Source organism: Mesoplodon mirus (assembly GCF_964341445.2).
Source record: "Mesoplodon mirus genome assembly, chromosome: 13".
NCBI classification, from domain to species: domain Eukaryota; kingdom Metazoa; phylum Chordata; class Mammalia; order Artiodactyla; family Ziphiidae; genus Mesoplodon; species Mesoplodon mirus.
Window position 1 is genome coordinate 18,605,056 of NC_138989.1, and position 19,018 is coordinate 18,624,073.

At 46.5% G+C, this 19,018-nt stretch overlaps 2 protein-coding genes across 4 annotated transcripts in view; one reads left to right on the plus strand and one right to left on the minus strand.

Annotated features, from left to right (window-relative positions):
* MYO1H (myosin IH) overlaps nt 1-6,918 on the plus strand; it is a gene marked incomplete at its 5' end in the record, with an annotated part of 46,498 nt that extends 39,580 nt beyond the window's left edge. Inside the window, 9 exons of one of the 2 annotated variants that reach the window (XM_082641073.1) lie at nt 643-802; nt 1,653-1,736; nt 2,522-2,615; nt 2,821-2,876; nt 3,741-3,876; nt 4,241-4,311; nt 4,446-4,543; nt 5,151-5,250; nt 6,314-6,918. In XM_082641073.1, the coding sequence (XP_082497199.1) occupies nt 643-802; nt 1,653-1,736; nt 2,522-2,615; nt 2,821-2,876; nt 3,741-3,876; nt 4,241-4,311; nt 4,446-4,543; nt 5,151-5,250; nt 6,314-6,337 (823 nt within the window). In that variant the 3' untranslated portion in view covers nt 6,338-6,918. Of the gene's footprint in view, nt 1-642; nt 803-1,652; nt 1,737-2,521; nt 2,616-2,820; nt 2,877-3,740; nt 3,877-4,240; nt 4,312-4,445; nt 4,544-5,150 lie in introns of both variants that reach the window. The other variant, XM_082641074.1, reaches the window with a different exon arrangement.
* A 138-nt stretch (nt 6,919-7,056) lies between these two features.
* KCTD10 (potassium channel tetramerization domain containing 10) overlaps nt 7,057-19,018 on the minus strand; it is a 33,824-nt gene continuing 21,862 nt past the window's right edge. For both annotated transcript variants that reach the window (XM_082641075.1, XM_082641076.1), the window contains exon 7: nt 7,057-9,812. In XM_082641075.1, coding sequence (XP_082497201.1) covers nt 9,588-9,812 — 225 coding nt within the window. In that variant the 3' untranslated portion in view covers nt 7,057-9,587. The remainder of the gene's footprint in view (nt 9,813-19,018) is intronic.

Consider the following 19,018-nt stretch of genomic DNA (forward strand, 5'->3'; position numbering starts at 1 on the left):
TTGTGCTGCAGAGGGTGGTCATGGACTTGGAGGTTTTGGCTTTGGGCAGAAAAGTAATCTTCCCTGCAGGATGTCAACCCTTAGGAATTCTGTTCCATCTCCTTCCTCTGAGCTCCCTAATTTGACAGGGATCACAACTCAGAACGTTTGTTGTTTCTCTTAGCCTAGTTCAAAAGTCACAAAGTCGAATGCCTTCTGAGGCCAGGCAGGGACAGCAAGTCTCATGAGCCTGGGATAAGGCAATAAAGTAGGGTAGGGACTGCGGCAAACTGGAAAGCTCAGTCCACCTAAGAGGGGCAGTCACTACTCCACTTTAGCAGACTGTGGCCAGGCCAGTGTTGGCAGATCTTTTTTTTTTCAAGGAAAGCTGGAAATCTGGCTTTCATGTAATACTTCCCAGTTTGTTGTTGTTGTTGTTGGCAATGAATTCAAGTCACTCAAAACAAAACAAAAAAAAAATGGTGTGGGTGAAATAGAACGTATCTTTGGGCCAGATTTGGCCTGTGGCCCTACTTGGCGAACAAAATCATCTCCACCGTTTTGGCCACCGTTGAATCAAACCAGTGGGGGAGAGAACGCAAGTTTCAGTGAAGAAATGGGAAGTGAAGAAATAGAAAACGAACAAAACTCTCTCCCGCTTAGGTTCATAAAGGGATTCATCAATCGCAACAAGCCCCTCTGTCCTGACAATGAGGAGTTCGTTGTGTACGTGCGGAAGAATTACATCTTGAATCTTCGGTATCATGTCCCAAAGAACGTCTTGGACAAGAGCTGGCTGAGGCCTCCTGGCCTCTTGGAAAATGTAAGGACTGTTCTAGAACTCACGTTGCAAATGACGTGGGCACGGATGGAGCTTAACTTGTGTACTTTTTGGTGCTGCTTCCCTTTCCTTGAAAGGGCTGCCTCAGCGGACAAACCACTTCCCTGCAAGAGCGATGCCCAAGGAATTTAACTCTTCACAGTTCGTATATCCTCTCTAGAATTACAAAGCCCGTGGAGGTCTGTTTACACAGAGCACTCTTGAATGGTTTCTGTCCTTGATGTAACATTTCAGATGGGTTTAGGGACTGTTGCCTAGAACAGTGTTTCTCAGAAGATGCTCTGGGGACCCTCTGTGTCTGGAGCACAGAGTGGGGGTGACTAAGATTCCTGGGCCCCAACCCGGGCCCATTGAATCGGCGTCTCTAGGAACCTCCTGGCCAGCAACTCAGGTGGCTCAAAACTCATTCAGGATTAGGAACAGGGCTTCCCTGGTGGCGCAGTGGTTGAGAGTCCGCCTGCCAATGCAGGGGACACGGGTTCGTGCCCTGGTCCGGGAAGATCCCACATGCCGCAGAGTGGCTGGGTCCGTGACCCATGGCCGCTGAGCCTGCGCGTCTGGAGCCTGTGCTCCGCAACGGGAGAGGCCACAACAGTGAGAGGCCCGCATACCACAAAAAAAAACAACAACTAGGAACCACTAGTTTAGCAGTAGCGAACAGTGAGTCCAAGACTGGAAGATGAGCTGCTTTCTTTGACTAGAAAATATTAAGGCTGTCCTTTACCTCAAAGTGAATTCAGCTGTGCTTTCAAAGCTTCTGTTTTGGCAGCTGAAGCCTAAAGCGGGGGCGGGTGAGGGAGGCAGGTGGAAAAGAAGAGTGTTCTCCACGCAGGCATCGAATCTGCTCAGGAAAATGTGCGTGAGGAACCTGGTCCGGAAGTACTGCCAAGGGATCACAGCCGAGAGGAAAGCCCTGGTAGGGACGTGGCGTTGCGGGCAGGTGGCAAGATGCTGGAGGGGTGGGTGCTGGCCTCTGGAGGGTCAGCAGTCCTCACCCACCATCTCACCTGTAAGCCAAGGGTCACACAAGGCTCATGCCTCATACATGCTTTGAGGATAAAATGCATGGAGACCACTTAGCACAGAGCCCTTGTTAACTGGCAGCTGTTAAAAAGTAGCATCGCTCTTTTGTTACCATGGGAACACCATCTAGACGACCTCAGAACTGCAAAGCATGCAGGGCCCCTTCTCTGCTGGTGGCATAGTTCTGTTTATGTTCATTTGCTGGTCGGCAGACTTTTTCTGTAAAGAGCTAGAGGGTAATATTCTAGGCTTTGCCGGCCACACCATCTCTGTTGAAATTATTCTGCCCTGGTACACACAAGCTGCCAGAGACAACCTGTAAATGAATGGCATGGCTGCGCTCCAAAAAATTTTTTTACTGGATTTGGCGCACGGGCTGTAGTTCGGGATCTCTGACCTAGAAGAAACTGGCAACTCTGAAAATTCCACTTCCAGGAAGTCAGTGCAAGCAGAGACAAGCGTAAGTGTCAACGTCAGACTCTAATCAGTAGAATTTTTGGAGCATTTTGGCCAAAGCCAAATGTGTTTGACTTCTATGTGTTCTGACTCCTATGCAAAAGTATGACAAGGCTCCTGAGGAGCCTTACTTATTCAGGGAAGCAAGCACTAGTGTGGACCTCTTTAGGTCCCCAAAAGCCTCATGGCTACCATTTTGTACTTTTAATTATGTATTACCAGATGCAGCAAAAGGCGATTACAAGTGAAATATTCAGGGGAAGGAAAGAAGGCTATGCAGAAAGCTTAAATCAACCCTTTGCCAACAGCCGAATAGGTAAGTCCCTTTTTTCATCTATGTGCTCACTTCCCCTATTTAAGAAAAAAAAAGTCAAAGGAAGATGCTTGATCCACATTTCCTGACAGCTATCTCCCAGGTTGAGCTCTTGGTCACAGAGGGACAGAAAACCAGCAGATGCCAGTGGCTTGTGCACTGGGGTGGTATTTAGTGATGATTCGCTGTGTTCTGGTTGCTTCCTTAGATGAAGGAGACATTAATCCCAAAGTGCTTCAACTCATCAGCAGTGAGAAAATCCAGGTAAGGAAATGTGTGTCCTTGCCTGAGACGAGACTACCCCGTGGGGTCTGAGAACAGGGTCTGTCTTCTACGTGAAGGGGGTCTGGAAGCACTATTTAAAGGCAGGGGTGCGTGTGCGTGGGCCGGGCTCTCAGCTGTGATGCTCTGGGTGTTAAGATGACAGGGATCACGATAACGTGACTGTTAGGTACCTGTGGCTGTTCTTATGGTCCTCATCTGTCACCCAGGAACTGTGTTTGGCTTTCTATGAAGTTGAGAGAAACGCAGGCATACACTTAATCATTAAACATCCCCTATCAGAAGCAGTGTGCCTGGGCGCCGACGTGGGTTTCATAACTTAGCTGTGTGATCCTGGGCAGGTGACTTGTGATCCTGGGCAGGTGACTTACGCCTTCAGTGCCTCCATCCTTCTGTGAATGGGGAGGACGGAGGGGTTGATGGTGTGAAGGGCACAGGCCTGGCATGCGGCAGCTGGTGACTGGCTCCAGTGGCTGCTCGGTCACTTCGGTCCCTGGGGACTAGACACCTGTGACTAGGTTGGATTATCCTCTGGCTGTCAGGGCTCTTAATGCCTGCAGAGCATCTTCATCTCTGCTGACCTTTCAGAGCAGCCCCGTGAGGCAAGTGGCTGTGGCCTTGAATACCTCAGAAGGTCAACGCCATAGGCAGAGCCAGGAATCACAGCCTTTCACGCAGAGAGCCAGGGTTCAGGGAAAACTCGTTTATGCAAAATCCATTTGAGCCCCTCTCCATTCGGGCGCTCGAAGCAACGTTTCCAGAGGCCGAGTAACAAGGCACTCGGTACGCGGCCGCCCTCCCCCGCGAAGCAAGCGTCGCCTCGTAGTGACGGTCACCTCCTTGCAGTACGGCATCCCGGTCATTAAATATGACAGGAAAGGCTTCAAGACACGGCAGAGGCAACTCATTCTCACTGAGAAAGCAGCTTACGTGGTGGAACTTGCCAAAATCAAGCAGAAAATAGAGTACCCTGCGCTCAAAGGTAAGAAGCAGGCAATCTTCAGAAAATTCACTGGGTTGACTCAGCTCCCGGGCACACCAGCAATGAAGCAGCCTTTCATTGAAAGAGTGAAGAGTGCCCACAAAACCCAGGGCCGCCCGGGCTGTGCCTCTTATTCTAGCATAAACGCCAACGGCATCTCACTCCGGCATCCGGGTCGGACACTAGGCACCTTTAACAGGGACCAGCTTTTTATTCTGAGCACAGGTGCTGACTGCAGGGCCACCCCACTTGGCCCAGCTAGGAGGGAAAAAGCCTGGGGTTGGGGACCCCCAAGGCACGCCTTTTTTCTGTATTAATGTCAAGTTGTCCAGTTCCTGGCCTCTAACTTTGGATCTGTCCTAAGGTGTCTCTACCAGCAGCTTCAGTGACGGAATCTTAGTCATTCACGTTTCGCCAGAACACAACAAGCAAAAGGTAACACAGCTACAGGGCTGCTAACAGAGGGAAACACTGCCAAAATCTTTAGCTGCCCCCAGTGAAACCTCAGTGATGTTCTTCTTTGAAGCCGCTACCACTGAACCGGCCGTGTTCTCTCCTCTCTGTCGCAGGGGGATGCCGTCTTACAGTGCAAACACATATTTGAGGCAGTTACTAAACTCGTCATGCTGGTTAAGAAGGAGAACATTGTAAATGTTGTTCAGGGAAGGTAGGTGGTTGCGTCTGTACTCAGGAAGTCATTCAATGTTAAGTGTCTATTAACAGATCAAGGAAGACGCAAATGTTAATCGTTTCACCCAGGCCTGCCCCTCCCCGCAAAGTAAGAACTGCCTACCCGCAAGGGGTGGGGTACCCTTGCCCCCTCCGATCACCAGCTTTCTTCCCTCCTCACCCCCTAGGACTTGGGCTCCACAGAAATGAAGTCAGTGATCACTTATTCACCCAAGGGAATAAACAGTGGTTTCACCATCTAGTTTTCAAAGGAGGTGCTTATGGTCCTAAGGGAATTTGTCACCCAGTGAAATGGGGACCCCCCCTCCCCTGGGCGAGAGCAGGTGCCAACCACACCTCTGCTGTTGATGCCTGTGGAAGAACTGTGCTAAACTGATTTGAAAATAACTACAGGAAGGCATGGCCATTTTCCCAGTTGCAGAAACGGTTTTCTTTCGATCACTCAAATAGACGATAAAACTCTGTAATGAAACAGGAATTTGATCTTGAAACTAGTAAGCACCACAAGTGAATTTCTTTTGCAGACCCAAAGCTGAAGGAAAAAATAGAGTATGCCAGTAATTTATCACTTTGTGTATTTTAAGTTTGCAGTTTTATATTAGTCCTGGAAAAGAAGGCACAATAGTTTTTGACACCGGACCAGAAGAACAAATCTATAAAGATAAAAACGGACAGTTAACAGTGGTGAGTGGCCGTGTCTGGGGAGGGGGAGGTGTAAGCAGTTTCAAATAAGACTATAGGTTAAAATTCTCCCTATTTCAGTCCTCCTGTCGATTGACCAGAATCAGAATCTAGTTTATTTCTCCCTCTGTCCCTGATTCTACGTTGAAAAATAGGAAGGAATGGGTACTAGAGGTGTACATTCAAAACTGGATGAAAAGGAAAACAGTTTACTCACATTTGTCAGTGAACCAGAAGTTGACATTAAACTTTCCACAATATTTATTAAATGTCAAAGCCCAACTCTTCACTGGGTGTCAAAGGCCTTGTGCCCTATCATGTGGTTCTCAAGTGAGTCTCCACGGGGGAAACTCCTGGCGAGCTTCGAAAAATACCAGTGTGTGTGTCTCCCCCGACCCGCTCCCCGACACCATGACGTAACTGGCTGGGGATGAGGCCTGGGCTCTGGAAAACAAGGATCCCAGGACTGAGGAGGAGAGGTTTGGGAACCAGGCACATCTTAAGAAGTCGAGCCTGAGTGCTCGGTGCTTTTGCCCTCCCTAGCAAGTCTGATCCAATTCTGCTGGCAAATGACAAACTGAAAGCTGAGGGGGATGAATCTTTAAAACGTAGTTTGTAGCAAATTATGAATACCTGGTATATATATACAAACTAAAAAATGGTCTGACAACATGGACTGTCTCATACACATTTAACGATGAAATTGTTTTGTGGACAAAGAGTACATGTAATTGCCCCCAGATACCGTTAACTCCTTTGGGGACAAGTTAAAATACTGAAGCATGAGTTTTAATGTAAAGTATAAGGTGACTTTTCAGTTTACATGCTGTAAACTTACCCCCATTCCTCCCTGGCTGGCTCAGGCTGAAGCTGAGAGGCCTCAGTGAGCCCACTTCTGGACGTGGCTTGTCTCACGGGAGGTGGGGCAGGAGACGGTGCGGGGGACGGGGCTTGGCCGCTCGCGGCTTGTCCACGTCCCCCTCAGCCACGTGGGCGGCTGCACCGCTAACTGCCGCCTCCTGAGTGAGAGGAGAGACCTCTAAACCTCAGCGTGTACCTTCCCCAGGTGTCGGTCCGCATGAAGTCCTGATGGAGGATGACGTCTGATCTCTCCCATCGCCGTTTCTGCTGCAACTGAGGAAAGCACCCAGGAAGCTTGAATTTGGTCCAGCTAGCGACACCTTCAAGCAAAGGTTCCAGCAGCTCTAGGAAAAGGATCGTCCCTGAAGAAGCAGAGTGGCATCTTATGCCAAAGGCCAAACCCTCAGGTGTTCTGTCACACGGCATGTTCTCTTTAGGGAGCCAACCTCAAGTCACCCAAGGGGGTGATTTTAAACATCCCCAATAGGACCTACACTTGACGGGCACTTGAACGTGTCAGTATGGGGGGATGACAGATTCTCTTTGTCATGCTGCCCCTGAGGCACAATGAAGTATTATACGTGGTCTGAGAGCATAAAGCTGCAAAATCTGAATTCTGCTTTAAATAAATGGAACTCAGAAACATACCCAATTCCTTCACGGCTTTAGGTTCCACGTGGTGAGGTGTAGCTCTCCCCACCCCAAACCTGCAGTCGGGGGCAACAGCAGCCAACTGCTGTTTCACAAGCCCAGCAGCATTTCCACCCAAGACTTCCTTCCAGTGTTTGAGTTCAAACACTGGAAAAATGACTCATCTTTTCCACCCTGAGCAGCAACCTTTAGGTGGTGAAGTAGAAGGTGGGATCTCTGCTCTCTTTCCTGTGAACTGCACTTCAGTTCAGTGGCTGGACTGTGCTGGGTGTTTCTGAAAAGACCCAGAAAAACAGATTTAAGTAGAAGCGTTATATAACTTTTATTTTACATATGTCCACAGATGCTTGTACAACACACAGTGACTACTTCTGAAGCTCATAGCGTTTTTTTCCATGGCACAAAGAGACAGAAAGGTTAGTGACACAGACGTGTTACAGTGACTCTGGGGTGGAGCCCTAGAGAACACACATTCCAGAGGGAGGGCCAGGGTACCTGCACAGCGACCCCCCCTGCTAAGCCATTACAGGAGGACGATGGAGAGGCAAGGCCCCCAGTCACCACAATCAGATGACTTATTTGAAAAAAAGCCTCATTACGAGGGACCCAAAGCTGTTCTGCTTTTTCCATTGTAAGTTATTACAGTGAAATAAAACTTCGCTCTTCACCAAATCTTAGGCCAGTGTTTGTTTGTTTTACTTGGATGGTTCTTAAATACAAATATTGACTTTTGTTGCCCTTTAGTGCTCACATAAGAAATCAGTTCTTTGTAGAATATGTTTGATAACAGAGCCTGGACCAGCCAACACTTTGTCATGGTCAGCTCACGGCTGTATGCAACTAACAGTATCACTCACCATGGAATGTTTCATGAACTTGTTCATACCCCAGGGAAGCAAAGACTCCAAACTACAAGTGCAAAGTTGAAGGAAATGTGAAAGTAGAGAGACGGCCAGAAACATTTGGTCATAAGGTGTACAAGCCCCAACTAATCAGACTGTTCCACAAAGTTAGTTACTCTTCACGTAAACATTTGAAAAACAGAACTTACATGATGGCTTTTCCATTCCTACAGAAAACATCAGAACTGACATTCACTTTAACTTTCTAAAAAAGTTCAACCCAAACAGCAGGGTTGGTGTTTAAAACTTAAACAGTATAAAATATTTACAAAACATTATTTAAGCCCCCTCCCCTCCCCTCCTTAGCACTTAATAAAGTCCAAATGGCCTAATATGAAAGTTTCCCACACAACAGTTTAAAAAGCATCTACCCGATACATGATTTTTAGGTTGGGTCATGATTGTTTTAAAGTTTTATTGTAGGCTTTGCTGCTGGATACAAAATAAAGGCATACAACTGTCACAAATAGGGCAGGATGTACGAAGTCTAAGCTGTAAAAACCATTTCAAAATATAAACTCGTTTTGTTCGAATACACTGTATCAAAGGCTGCCCGTATTAATACCTTTGGTATAAAATGGAAACGTTTCCCTTGAATAGCAGACAAAACCCATCCATACCTTACACACGTCCGAATCTCCTTGCAACTACTCTACCAGCCTAGTCTCAACCACCCACGTTCGTCACCACTCCCTCTGTGCGTCACGGGCGTGGAGACGGGGAGGTAGGTAACCGAGAACGTCCGTCCCACACGAGCGCCGTGCAGACAGCAGGGCTCCAGCGCAGGCCGCCCAGGCACCATGGGCACACATCCTCATCCACATTTGCACACGTCCCTTAAACAAACATGAACACGCACACTGACCGGACCCAAAAGGATCTGCACGTCCTCTCCGTCTGCTCACCAATGGCCACTCCACACTGTGTAAGAATCAGAGAGACAGGAAGGGATCTCCAGGCGACGGCTGCGTTGACAGCAGGTGAGCCGTCCTGAGGCTGCTGGTGTGAGCAGTGGTCCTGTCTGGACACCAGAACAAAGGGCAGGGCATCCGCTGGGGGCAGTAAGCCCTGCTTAACGGGGCACAAGGCCAAGGAGGAAGGAATGGAGCCCACCGGGGTGTGGTTTGTGCGCTGTGCCTGTAAGCAGGCCAGGCAGCCTTCCTGGAATGGAGTGGGTCAACAAGGAGGGCAGGGGAAGGGGCAGCTCTGCTCTCGGCCAGACCCTGTGGGGTCCCAACAAGCACCAGCCCACAGACCAGCCGAAGGGGCGACAGGCCTGCCCGTTCAACAGAGCTGGGCATCCAGAGCCACACTAGGAACAGCGGCTGAGAGGCAGGAACCCCCAGGTGGTATCTCCACTGCCATGAGCTGTGGTCCTTCACCAACAAGCTCTAGGATCGATACCCAAGGCGGGATGGGCTGTTCGCAAAGCCGTGGAGCCTGTGCCGGGCACGGGAATGGGGCCAGGGTGCTGGGGTGGAAACACTGAGCTCGCAGACACCGCTGCTGACCACCGACTACAGGACCCGTCTCAGAGTTGACAAACCGAACCCTGGAGGGAAGGCGACCCAAGAAGCTCAAAGAGGCAGTCAACACCCACAGAAATAAATACCGCAGACAAGTTCTCACATACACACCACACCCATTCATCCTCTTCCTCCAGAACCAGGAAAGCCTGGCTCCAGTGCTTCTTGGATTCTCAGGAAAGCAGAGACCTTGGACCCAGCTTGGTCAATAGCAGGGGTGTGTTCACCTGGGTAAAGACAATCCATTCACCTGGTCGAGAAATACCAAAATCGTCATCTGGCTTTTTAGGCAGTCTCTCTGGACGTGGGGGGAAGCGGGAGGCCCGGGAGCTCTCAGGGAATCAGTGCACAGCGGGGAGGAGCAGGGCAGGCGGGGTGCAGTCGGGGGCCCCCTGCCCGCTCACTGGTGGAGGTGGGCCCGGTCGTCCGGGCGCTTGATGTGGATCCGCCGCACGCGCTCGATCCGCTCCCGCTCCCGCTCCTCGTCCTCGTCCAGGTGGTGGGAGCGTCCGGCCGCCCCACCCGTGGCCTCCAGGAGTGCGTTGTCAGGTCCCCGGCCATCCTGGGCCTCATACAGCAAAATATTCAGGGTCTCCTCATAGATCCGGGCTTCAGGGAACTCTACCTGTAGCCCCACAAAACACAAGGCAGGTACATTAGCATCTCAAACCCCTCACCCCACCAGCTCCGCCACCACCCAGGACTTCTGAGCAGGGCCATCTGTCTACACCAGGCCCCTAAGACTCCGTAAGACCGTCGTTATTATGTTTAAAGCAGTTTTTATTGTCCGTACGCAACACTTACACATGGCGCTACATTCACAAGAGACAAAAGGGACACAGTGAAACAGATCGCTCTGCCCTCTCTGCCCCCCAGTTTGCCTTCCTTTGGACATTTACGTCGTTCCCAATGTGTTGCTTCTAACAATCAGGGCTGCAGCCTTGTACACGAGGCATTCCACACCTTAAAGCAGCGTGCTTTCTGAACAGGGACCAGCTGGGGACCCTCATAAAATGGACATAATCCCTCCCACTCAGTAAATCCCTGCGCGCGCTTACTGCCCTTCGGGGTCAGGCGCCGTGAACTAGAGGTGGGTCCCAGGCAATCAGTAAGAACTGGTAAAGCACTTGAAACGTTCTGCCAGGGAAGATACCGATTATGCAGAAACCCAGGTGGAACATCTGTGCAGTTACGGGAGACAACGAACCATGAGTGTCAGCTCCAAAGCACAGGTCCCGGAAGTGTGGGATGGAAGGAGAGGAAACTGTGCCTGAAGGGGCAGCCATCCCAACACCAACTCCCTGGAAAAAGGAAGGAGCCCTGAGGGACAAGAGGCAGAGCGAAGGGAGCCAGGAGAGGGGCTCTGGCCTCCACCCCGGCTCCACCACTAACCAGCTGCACGAACATGAGCACAGGCTCACTCAGGAACCCGTCCACGAATCTATACACAGTTGGGATCCAACCACGAGGTCTCTGAGTGCCTTTGCTCGCTGTTAAGCTCTAAAAACGTAAAGTCACTATTTTAAAGTTTAATCAATATTATGATTAGCTTTTGAATATCCAAGGGCAGAGGCAATCCATGTACATAGAAAACCAAACTATGACAAATGGAGAGTCTGGTTACAGGTGGAATTCACAGCCCTAAAGAAAAGAGGCACGGGCTTCCCTGGTGGCGCAGTGGTTGAGAGTCTGCCTGCCGATGCAGGGGACGCGGGTTCTTGCCCTGGTCCGGGAAGATCCCACATGCTGCGGAGCAGCTAGGACCATCCGGAGCCTGTGCTCCGCAACGGAAGAGGCCACAACAGTGAGAGGCCCGCGTACCGCAAAAAAAAAAAAAAAAAAAAAAAAAAAAAGAAAGAAAAGAGGCACGTCCTGTTAACATAGGAGAAAAAGTGAATAATTCTGGTCCCCCCACTATCTTTGAAAGGAAAAAAAAGAAACTCAGTGTTTTTCCCTTCCTGGCTACCTGACTGTTGTCATACCTTTTAGGATACATTCTAAATACTAATGAATCAAATGTTCTAAGAAGCTAAAAAAAAAAAAAAGGCTTCCCTGGTGGCACAGTGGTTGAGAATCCACCTGCCAATGTAGGGGACAGAGGTTCAATCCCTGATCCGGGAAGATCCCACATGCCGTGGAGCAACTAAGCCCAGGAGCCACAACTACTGAGCCCGCATGCCACAACTACTGAAGCCCGCGTGCCTAGAGCCCGTGCTCCGCAACGAGAAGCCACCACAATGAGAAGCCCGCGCACCGCAACGAAGAGTAGCCCCTGCTTGCTGCGACTAAAGAAAGCCTGAACGCAGCAACAAAGACTCAATGCAGCCAAAAATAAACAAACAAAAAAAACACGTACCCTTTTAAAACAAGAAAAAAGAAGTTAAAAAAAGATTTTAACTCTGGTTTCTAGTTTGTGGTCCGATGTTCTCTCATTTGCGTTTTGCCTTTGAGGCTGCTCTAGCATCACACAGAGCTGTGGGCTCCCTGGACTGCAGTGAGGATAATAACCTGAGCAGATGACCTACAGATCTGTATGAAGGTAACTAGAGGCATGACCTGCTGCATGTGTCCCTGGTCATCAGATTTCCCCAGATAGGTTGAAGAGGAAATGACACAGTGTATGGGACGGTTAAAAAAAAAAAGAGCACAATCAAGATGGTAGAATAGTAGGACATGAACCTTACCTTCTCCCCCAAATACAGCAAAAATATATCGACATGTGGAATGATTCTCACAGAATATCTACTGAACACTGGCAGAAGACCTCAGACTGCTGAAAGGGCAAGAAAATCTCCATGAAACTGGGTAGGAAGAAAGAAAAAAGAAAAAGGAAAAGAGAAGAAAAAGAAAAGAAAGTGAGAAAGGAATGGGACAGGACCTGTGTCACTGGGAAGGAGCTGTGAAAAAGAGGAAAGGTTCCTGCACCCTGGGAAGCCCCCTCACCGGTGGGGAGATGGGCTGGGACAGAAGGAGAGCTTGAGCCTCAGAGGAGAAAACAGCAGCTGGTTGGCGTCAGCCAAAGCAGACGGAGGGCTGCACAGTCAGTCAGTCAGTGCTGCCGCCCTGCACTCCCCAGCCTGACACACGAGTCTGCCAGTGCTGGAACTCGGGCTTCAGAGATCAGAACTGGGGAGAGGACTGGGGTTGGCATGTTGTGCAGATGGACCGGGGGGGCTGGAATCCAGTGTGACCACAGCTGGGGGTGTATGCAGGGGAAGCCTGGGCCACCTTAGAGGCCAGTCGCCATTGTTTGGGGGGGTGCATGAGGGGAGGGGAGGGATCTGCATTGTAGCCTTTTTCTCTGTGCGTGTGCTTGCAGAGGGCAGGACACTACCTGCATGGGCTCCAGGAGCAGTCGCAGCAACCCCCCACCCCGGACACCAGGAGTGGTTTCAGGCTACCACCACCTCCCTCCTGGACCCCAGGAGGGGTTGCAGGGCCCCCACCGCTGCCCGCCCAAACTCCAGGAGTGGCTGTGAGATGGCATCACGCCCATCGTGTGCTCTGGGGGTGTGCCTGAGCTGCCCGCCGCCACCAAGAACCCAGGACTGGGCATCAGCCACTGCATCTGCACACCCCCATCAAGGGGATAACGACCAGCACATGCTGAAGAAAAAGGCCATGGGCATCCATACTAAAAACTGCCCTAGGGCTTCCCTGGTGGCGCAGTGGTTGAGAGTCCACCTGCCGATGCAGGGGACACGGGTTCGTGCCCTGGTCCGGGAAGATCCCACATGCCGCAGAGCAGCTGGGCCCGTAAGCCATGGCCGCTGAGCCTGTGCGTCGGGAGTCTGTGCCCCACAACGGGAGAAGCCACAACAGTGAGAGGTCCGCGTACCGCAAAAAAACCCAAAAAAACTGCCCTCACGCCAAATATATTAAACTCACAAAAGCTACACAGGGACAACCCCACATATAAATAGCCCTCCAAGACCACAGTAGACAATTGTTTCTCCTAAACTCACAGAGAAATATGTAAAATGAAGAAGCAGAAGAACTACTCCCAGATAAAGGACCCCTGAAGGAACAAAGAGTGAAACAGACCCCTTCAGTCTAACAGGCACTGATTTCAAAAAGAAGATTATGAAAATACCAAAGGAATTAAGAAAGCCTATTGAAAGAAACGCAGAGTACTGTAAAAAGGAAGTAGAAACTATAAAGAGGAACCAAAAAAAATTAGAAAACTCATTTGCAGAGACAAAAGCTGAGCTAAAGGCAATGAATAGCAGAATAAATAATGCAAATGAATAAGTGATCTGGAAGATAAAATAATGGAAATCACCCAATCAGGACAGCAGATAGAAAGACAAATGAAAAAAACCAAAAGCAATCTAAGAGACCCATGGGATAATATAAAGTGTGCCAACCTATGCAGAATAGGGACTCCAGAAGGGAAAGAAAGAGTAAAGGGGATCGAAAATGTATTTGAAGAAATGATGGCTGAAAACTTCCCAAACCTAAAGAAAGACACATACCCAGGTACAGGAAGCTCAAGAGTCCCAAACAAGATAAACCCCAAAAGACCTACACCAAGACGTATTATAATAAAAATGGCAAAAGTTAAAGAGAGGATTCTAAAGGCAGCAAGAGGAAAACAGAGTTAATTAGAAGGGAACCCCCCCATAAGACTATCAGCTGATTTCTCTACAGAAATGTTGCAGGCCAGAAGGGAGTGGCAAGATATATTCAAAGTCCTAAAAGGGAAAAAATCTGCAACCTAAGATACTCTACCCAGTAAGACTATCACTTAGAATAGAAGGAGAGAGAATTTCTCAGACAAGAAAAAATAAAAGAACATAGCAATATTAAACCTATCCTAAAGGAAATATTGAAAGGTCTTCTCTAAATAGAAAAGAAGTAAAAATCTATAGGAAAGAGAAAATCACAATTGGAAAATAAATCACTTAAAAAAGCCAGTACAGGGCTTCCCCGGTGGCACAGCGGTTGAGAATCTGCCTGCCAATGCAGGGGACATGGGTTCGAGCCCTGGCCCGGGAAGATCCCACATGCTGCAGAGAACTAAGCCCATGAGCCACAAATACTGAGTCTGTGCTCTAGAGCTTGCGAGCCACAACTACTGAGCCCACGTGCCACAACTACTGATGCCCCCACGCCTAGAGCCCATGCTCCACAACAAGAGAAGCCACCGCAATGAGAAGCCCTCACACCACAACAAAGAGTAACCCCCAATCGGCACAACTAGAGAAAGCCCGTGAGCAGCAACAAAGACTCAACACAGCCAAAAAAAAAAAAAGCCACTACACAGATTAAAAAAAAAAAAATCAAAATATTTTCTACGAAAGTGATGATAACCACAATGAACAGCAAAAGGATGAACGTGAAGATGTCAAAGAGGACATCAAAATCATAAAATGCTGGGGAGGAGAGTAAGAAAATGTAGATTTTTTCCCCCTAGAATGTGTTTCAGCCTATATGACCACCAGTCTAAGGCAAATATATGTAGGAAGGGCTTAACATACTTGAAAAACAGGGTGACCACAAATCAAAAACATACAATAGATTCACAAAAACCGAAAAAAACATAAGTATAATGCAAAAGAATATCATCAAGCCACAAAACGAAAAACAAAAAGAAAAAGGGACAAAGAATATAAAACAACAGGAAAACAAGGTTTAAAATGGCAATAAATACATATCTATCAATAATTACCCTAAATGTCAATGGACTAAATGCTCCAGTCAAAAGACACAGAGCGGCAGATTGGATTAAAAAAACAAGAGCCAGGGCTTCCCTGGTGGCGCAGTGGTTGAGAGTCCACCTGCCGATGCAGGGGACACGGGTTCGTGCCCCGGTCTGGGAAGATCCCACATGCCGCGGAGCAGCTAGGCCCGTGAGCCATGGCCGCTGAGCCTGCGCATCCGGAGCCCGTGCTCCACAACAGGAGAGGCCACAACAGTGAGAGGTCGCGTACAGCCAAAAAAAAAAACAAAAAAAAAACAAGAGCCTACAATACGCCGCCTACAAGAGACCCACTTCAGGGCAAAGGACATACACAGACTGAAAGTGAAGAGATGGAAAAAGATATTTCATGCAAATGGAAGTGACAAGAAAGTGGGGGTTGCAATACTAATATCAGACAAAACAGGGCTTCCCTGGTGGCGCAGTGGTTGAGAGTCCGCCTGCCAATGCAGGGGACATGGGTTCGTGCCCTGGTCCAGGAAGATCCCACATGCCGCAGAGCGGCTGGGCCCGTGAGCCGTGGCCGCTGAGCCTGCGTGTCCGGAGCCTGTACTCCGCAACAGGAGAGGCCACAACAGTGAGAGGCCCACGTACCGCAAAAAGAAAACAAAAAACAAAAAAACAAAAACAGACTTTAAACCAAAGCCCATAAAGAAAGATAAAGAAGGACACTATATAATTATAAAAGGATCAATACAAGAAAAGGATTTTATACTCATCAACATATATGCACCTAATATAAGAGCACCCAAATACATAAAACAAATACTAATAGACATAAAGGGAGAAAATTGACAGGAATACAATATTGGGTTGGCCGAAAAGTTCGTTTGGGTTTTTCTGTAACATCTTTCAGGAAAACCTGAACGAACTTTTTGGCCAAGCCAACAGTGGGAGACTTTACCACCCCACTCAAATCAATGGACACATCTTCCAGACACAGACTCAATAAGGCAACAAAAATACTAAATGATACAATAGAACAGTTAGACTTAATTGATATTTTCATGACATTACCTCCAAAAAAACCAGAATACACATTCTTTTCAAGTGCACATGGAACATTCTCTAGGATTGACCCACATACTAGTGCACAAAACGAGCCTCAACAAATTTAGGAGTACAGAAATTATCTCAAGCATCTTTTCTGACACAACAGCATGAAACTAGAAATTAGCCACAGAAAAAGAAATGAGAAAAAAAAATTACACGGAGACTAAACAACATGCTACTAAAAGACCAATGGGTCAATGATGAAGTCAAAGAGGAAATTAAAAAATACCTTGAGACAAGTGACAATGAAAACACAACCATACAAAATCTATGGGATGCAGCAAAAGCAGTTTTTATAGGGGACTTCATAGAGATACAGGCCTTCCTCAAAAAAACAAGAAAAATCTCAAATAAACAACCTAACCTACCACTTAGAAGAATTAGAAAAAGAAGAAAAAAACAAAATCTAGTCACCAGAAGGAAGGAAATAATAAAGATCAGAGGGGAAATAAATAGAGATTTAAAAAACAACATAAAAAAATTAATAAAACCAAGAGCTGGTTCTTTGAAAGGATAAACAAGATTGATAAACCTCCGGCCAAGCTCACGAAGAAGAAAAGAGAGAGAACTCAAACAAATTAGAAATGAAAAAGGAGACATAACAACTGATACCACAGGAATACAAAAAACCGTAAGGGAATACTAAGAACATTTATATGCCAACAAATTCAACAACCTAGAAGAAATGGACAAGTTTCTATAAACATACAGCCCACCAAAATTGAATCAAGAAGAAATACATAATTTGAACAGACCAATCAACAGAACTGAAATAGAATCTATAATTTAAAAACTCCCTACAAACAACAGTCCAGAACCAGACAGTTTCACAGGCAAATTCTACCAAACATACAAACAAGAACTTATACCTATCCTTCTCAAACTCTTCCAAAAAATTGAAGAGGAGGGAACATTCCCAAGGACATTCGATGAAGCCACCCATCACTCTGATACCAAAACCAGACAAAGACACCACCAAAGAAGAAAATTACAGGCCAATATCTTTGATGGTATAGGTGCAAAAATTCTCAACAAAATATTAGCAAACCAAATCCAACAACACATAAAAAAGATCATACATCAAAACCAAGTGGGATTCATCCCAAATTCATAAGGATGGTTCAACATATGCAAATCAACGTGATACACCACATAAACAAAAGAAAAGACAAAGACCACATGATCATCTCCATAGATGCAGAAAAGGCACTTAACAAAAATGCAACATCCATTCATGATAAAAACTCTTACCAAAGTGGGTATAGAGGGAACGTATCTCTAAATAGTAAAAGCTATTTATGACAAATCCACAGCCAATACTCAATGGTGAAAAGCTGAAAGCCTTCCCTCAAATCTAGAACAAGACAAGGATGCCCGCTGTCACCATTTCTATTCAACATAGTATTGGAAGTCCTAGCCACAGTAATCAGATAAGAAAAAAAAATAAAAGGTATCCACATTGGAAGGGAAGAGGTAAAACTGTCATTATATTTAGATGATATAATACTATATACAGAAAAACCCTAAGGACTCCACACTAAAACTACTAGAACTGGTAAATGAATTTCAGCAAGGTAGCAGGACACAAGATTAACATACAGAAATTGGTTGCATTTCTTCACACCAACAATGAAGTATCAGAAAGGGAATGTAAAAAAATCAATACCATTTAAAATCACAACCCCCCAAATAAAATACTTAGGAATAAACCTCACCAAGGAGGTGAAAGACTTATATGCTGAGAACTATAAAACGTTAATAAAGGAAACTGAAGATGATTCAAAGAAATGGAAAGATATCCCATGCTCCTGGGTTGGAAGAATTAATATTGTTAAAATGGCCATATTACCTAAAGCAATCTACAGATTTAACATGATCCCTATCAAATCACCCATGACATTTTTCACATAACTAGAGCAAATAGTCCTAAAATTCACATGGAACCATAAAAGACCCAGAACTGTCAAAGCAATCCTGAAGAAAAAGAACAAAGCAGGGGGCATAACCATCTCAGACTTCAGATAATACTACGAAGCTACAGTAATCAAAACAGTGTGGTACTGGCACAGAAACAAGACATATGGATCGATGGAACAGTACAGAGAGCCCAGAAATAAACCCACACACCTACAGTCAATTGATCTTCAACAAAGGAGGAAAGAATATACAATGGGAAGAAGTCTCTTCAGCAAGCAGTGTTGGGAAAATTGGACAGCCACATGTTAATCAATGAAGTTAGAACACACCCTCTCACCACACAAAAAAATAAACTCAAAGTGGCTTAAAGACTTAAATGTAAGATATGACACCATAAACCTCCTAGAAAAGATCATAGGCAAAACATTCTCTGACATAAACCATACCAATGTTTTCTTAGGTCAGTCTCCCAAGGCAATAGAAATAAAAACAAAAATAAACAAATGGGACCTAATCAAACTTACAAGCTTTTGCACAGTAAAGGAAACCATAAACAAAACGAAAAGACAATCTACAGCATGGGAGAAAATATTTGCAAATAATGCGACCAACAAGGGCTTAATTTCCAAAATATACAAACAGCTCATACAACTCCACAACAAAAGAACAAACATACCAATCGCAAAATGGGCAGAAAACCTAAAGAGACATTTCCCCAAAGAAGAAATACTGATGGCCAATAGGCATATGAAAAGATACTCAACATCACTAAATATTAGAGAAATGCAAATCAAAACTACAATGAACTACATTCTCACACCAGTCAGGATGGCCATCATTAAAAAGTCTACACAACATCGTTAATCAACTATACTCCAATATAAAATAAAACTTTAAAAATTAAACACAAAAAAATTAAATAAAATACCTTCACAAAAAAGAAAAAGGTCTACAAATAACAAATGCTGGAGAGGGTGTGGAGAAAAGGGAACCCTCCTATACTGTTGGTAGGCATGTAAGTTGGTGCAGCCACTGTGGAAAACAGTGTAGAGAATTTCCTCAGAAAACTAAAAACAGAATTACCATATGATCCTGCAATCCCCGGGCATATACCCAGACAAAACTATAGTTCAAAAAAAGATACATGCACTCCTATGTTC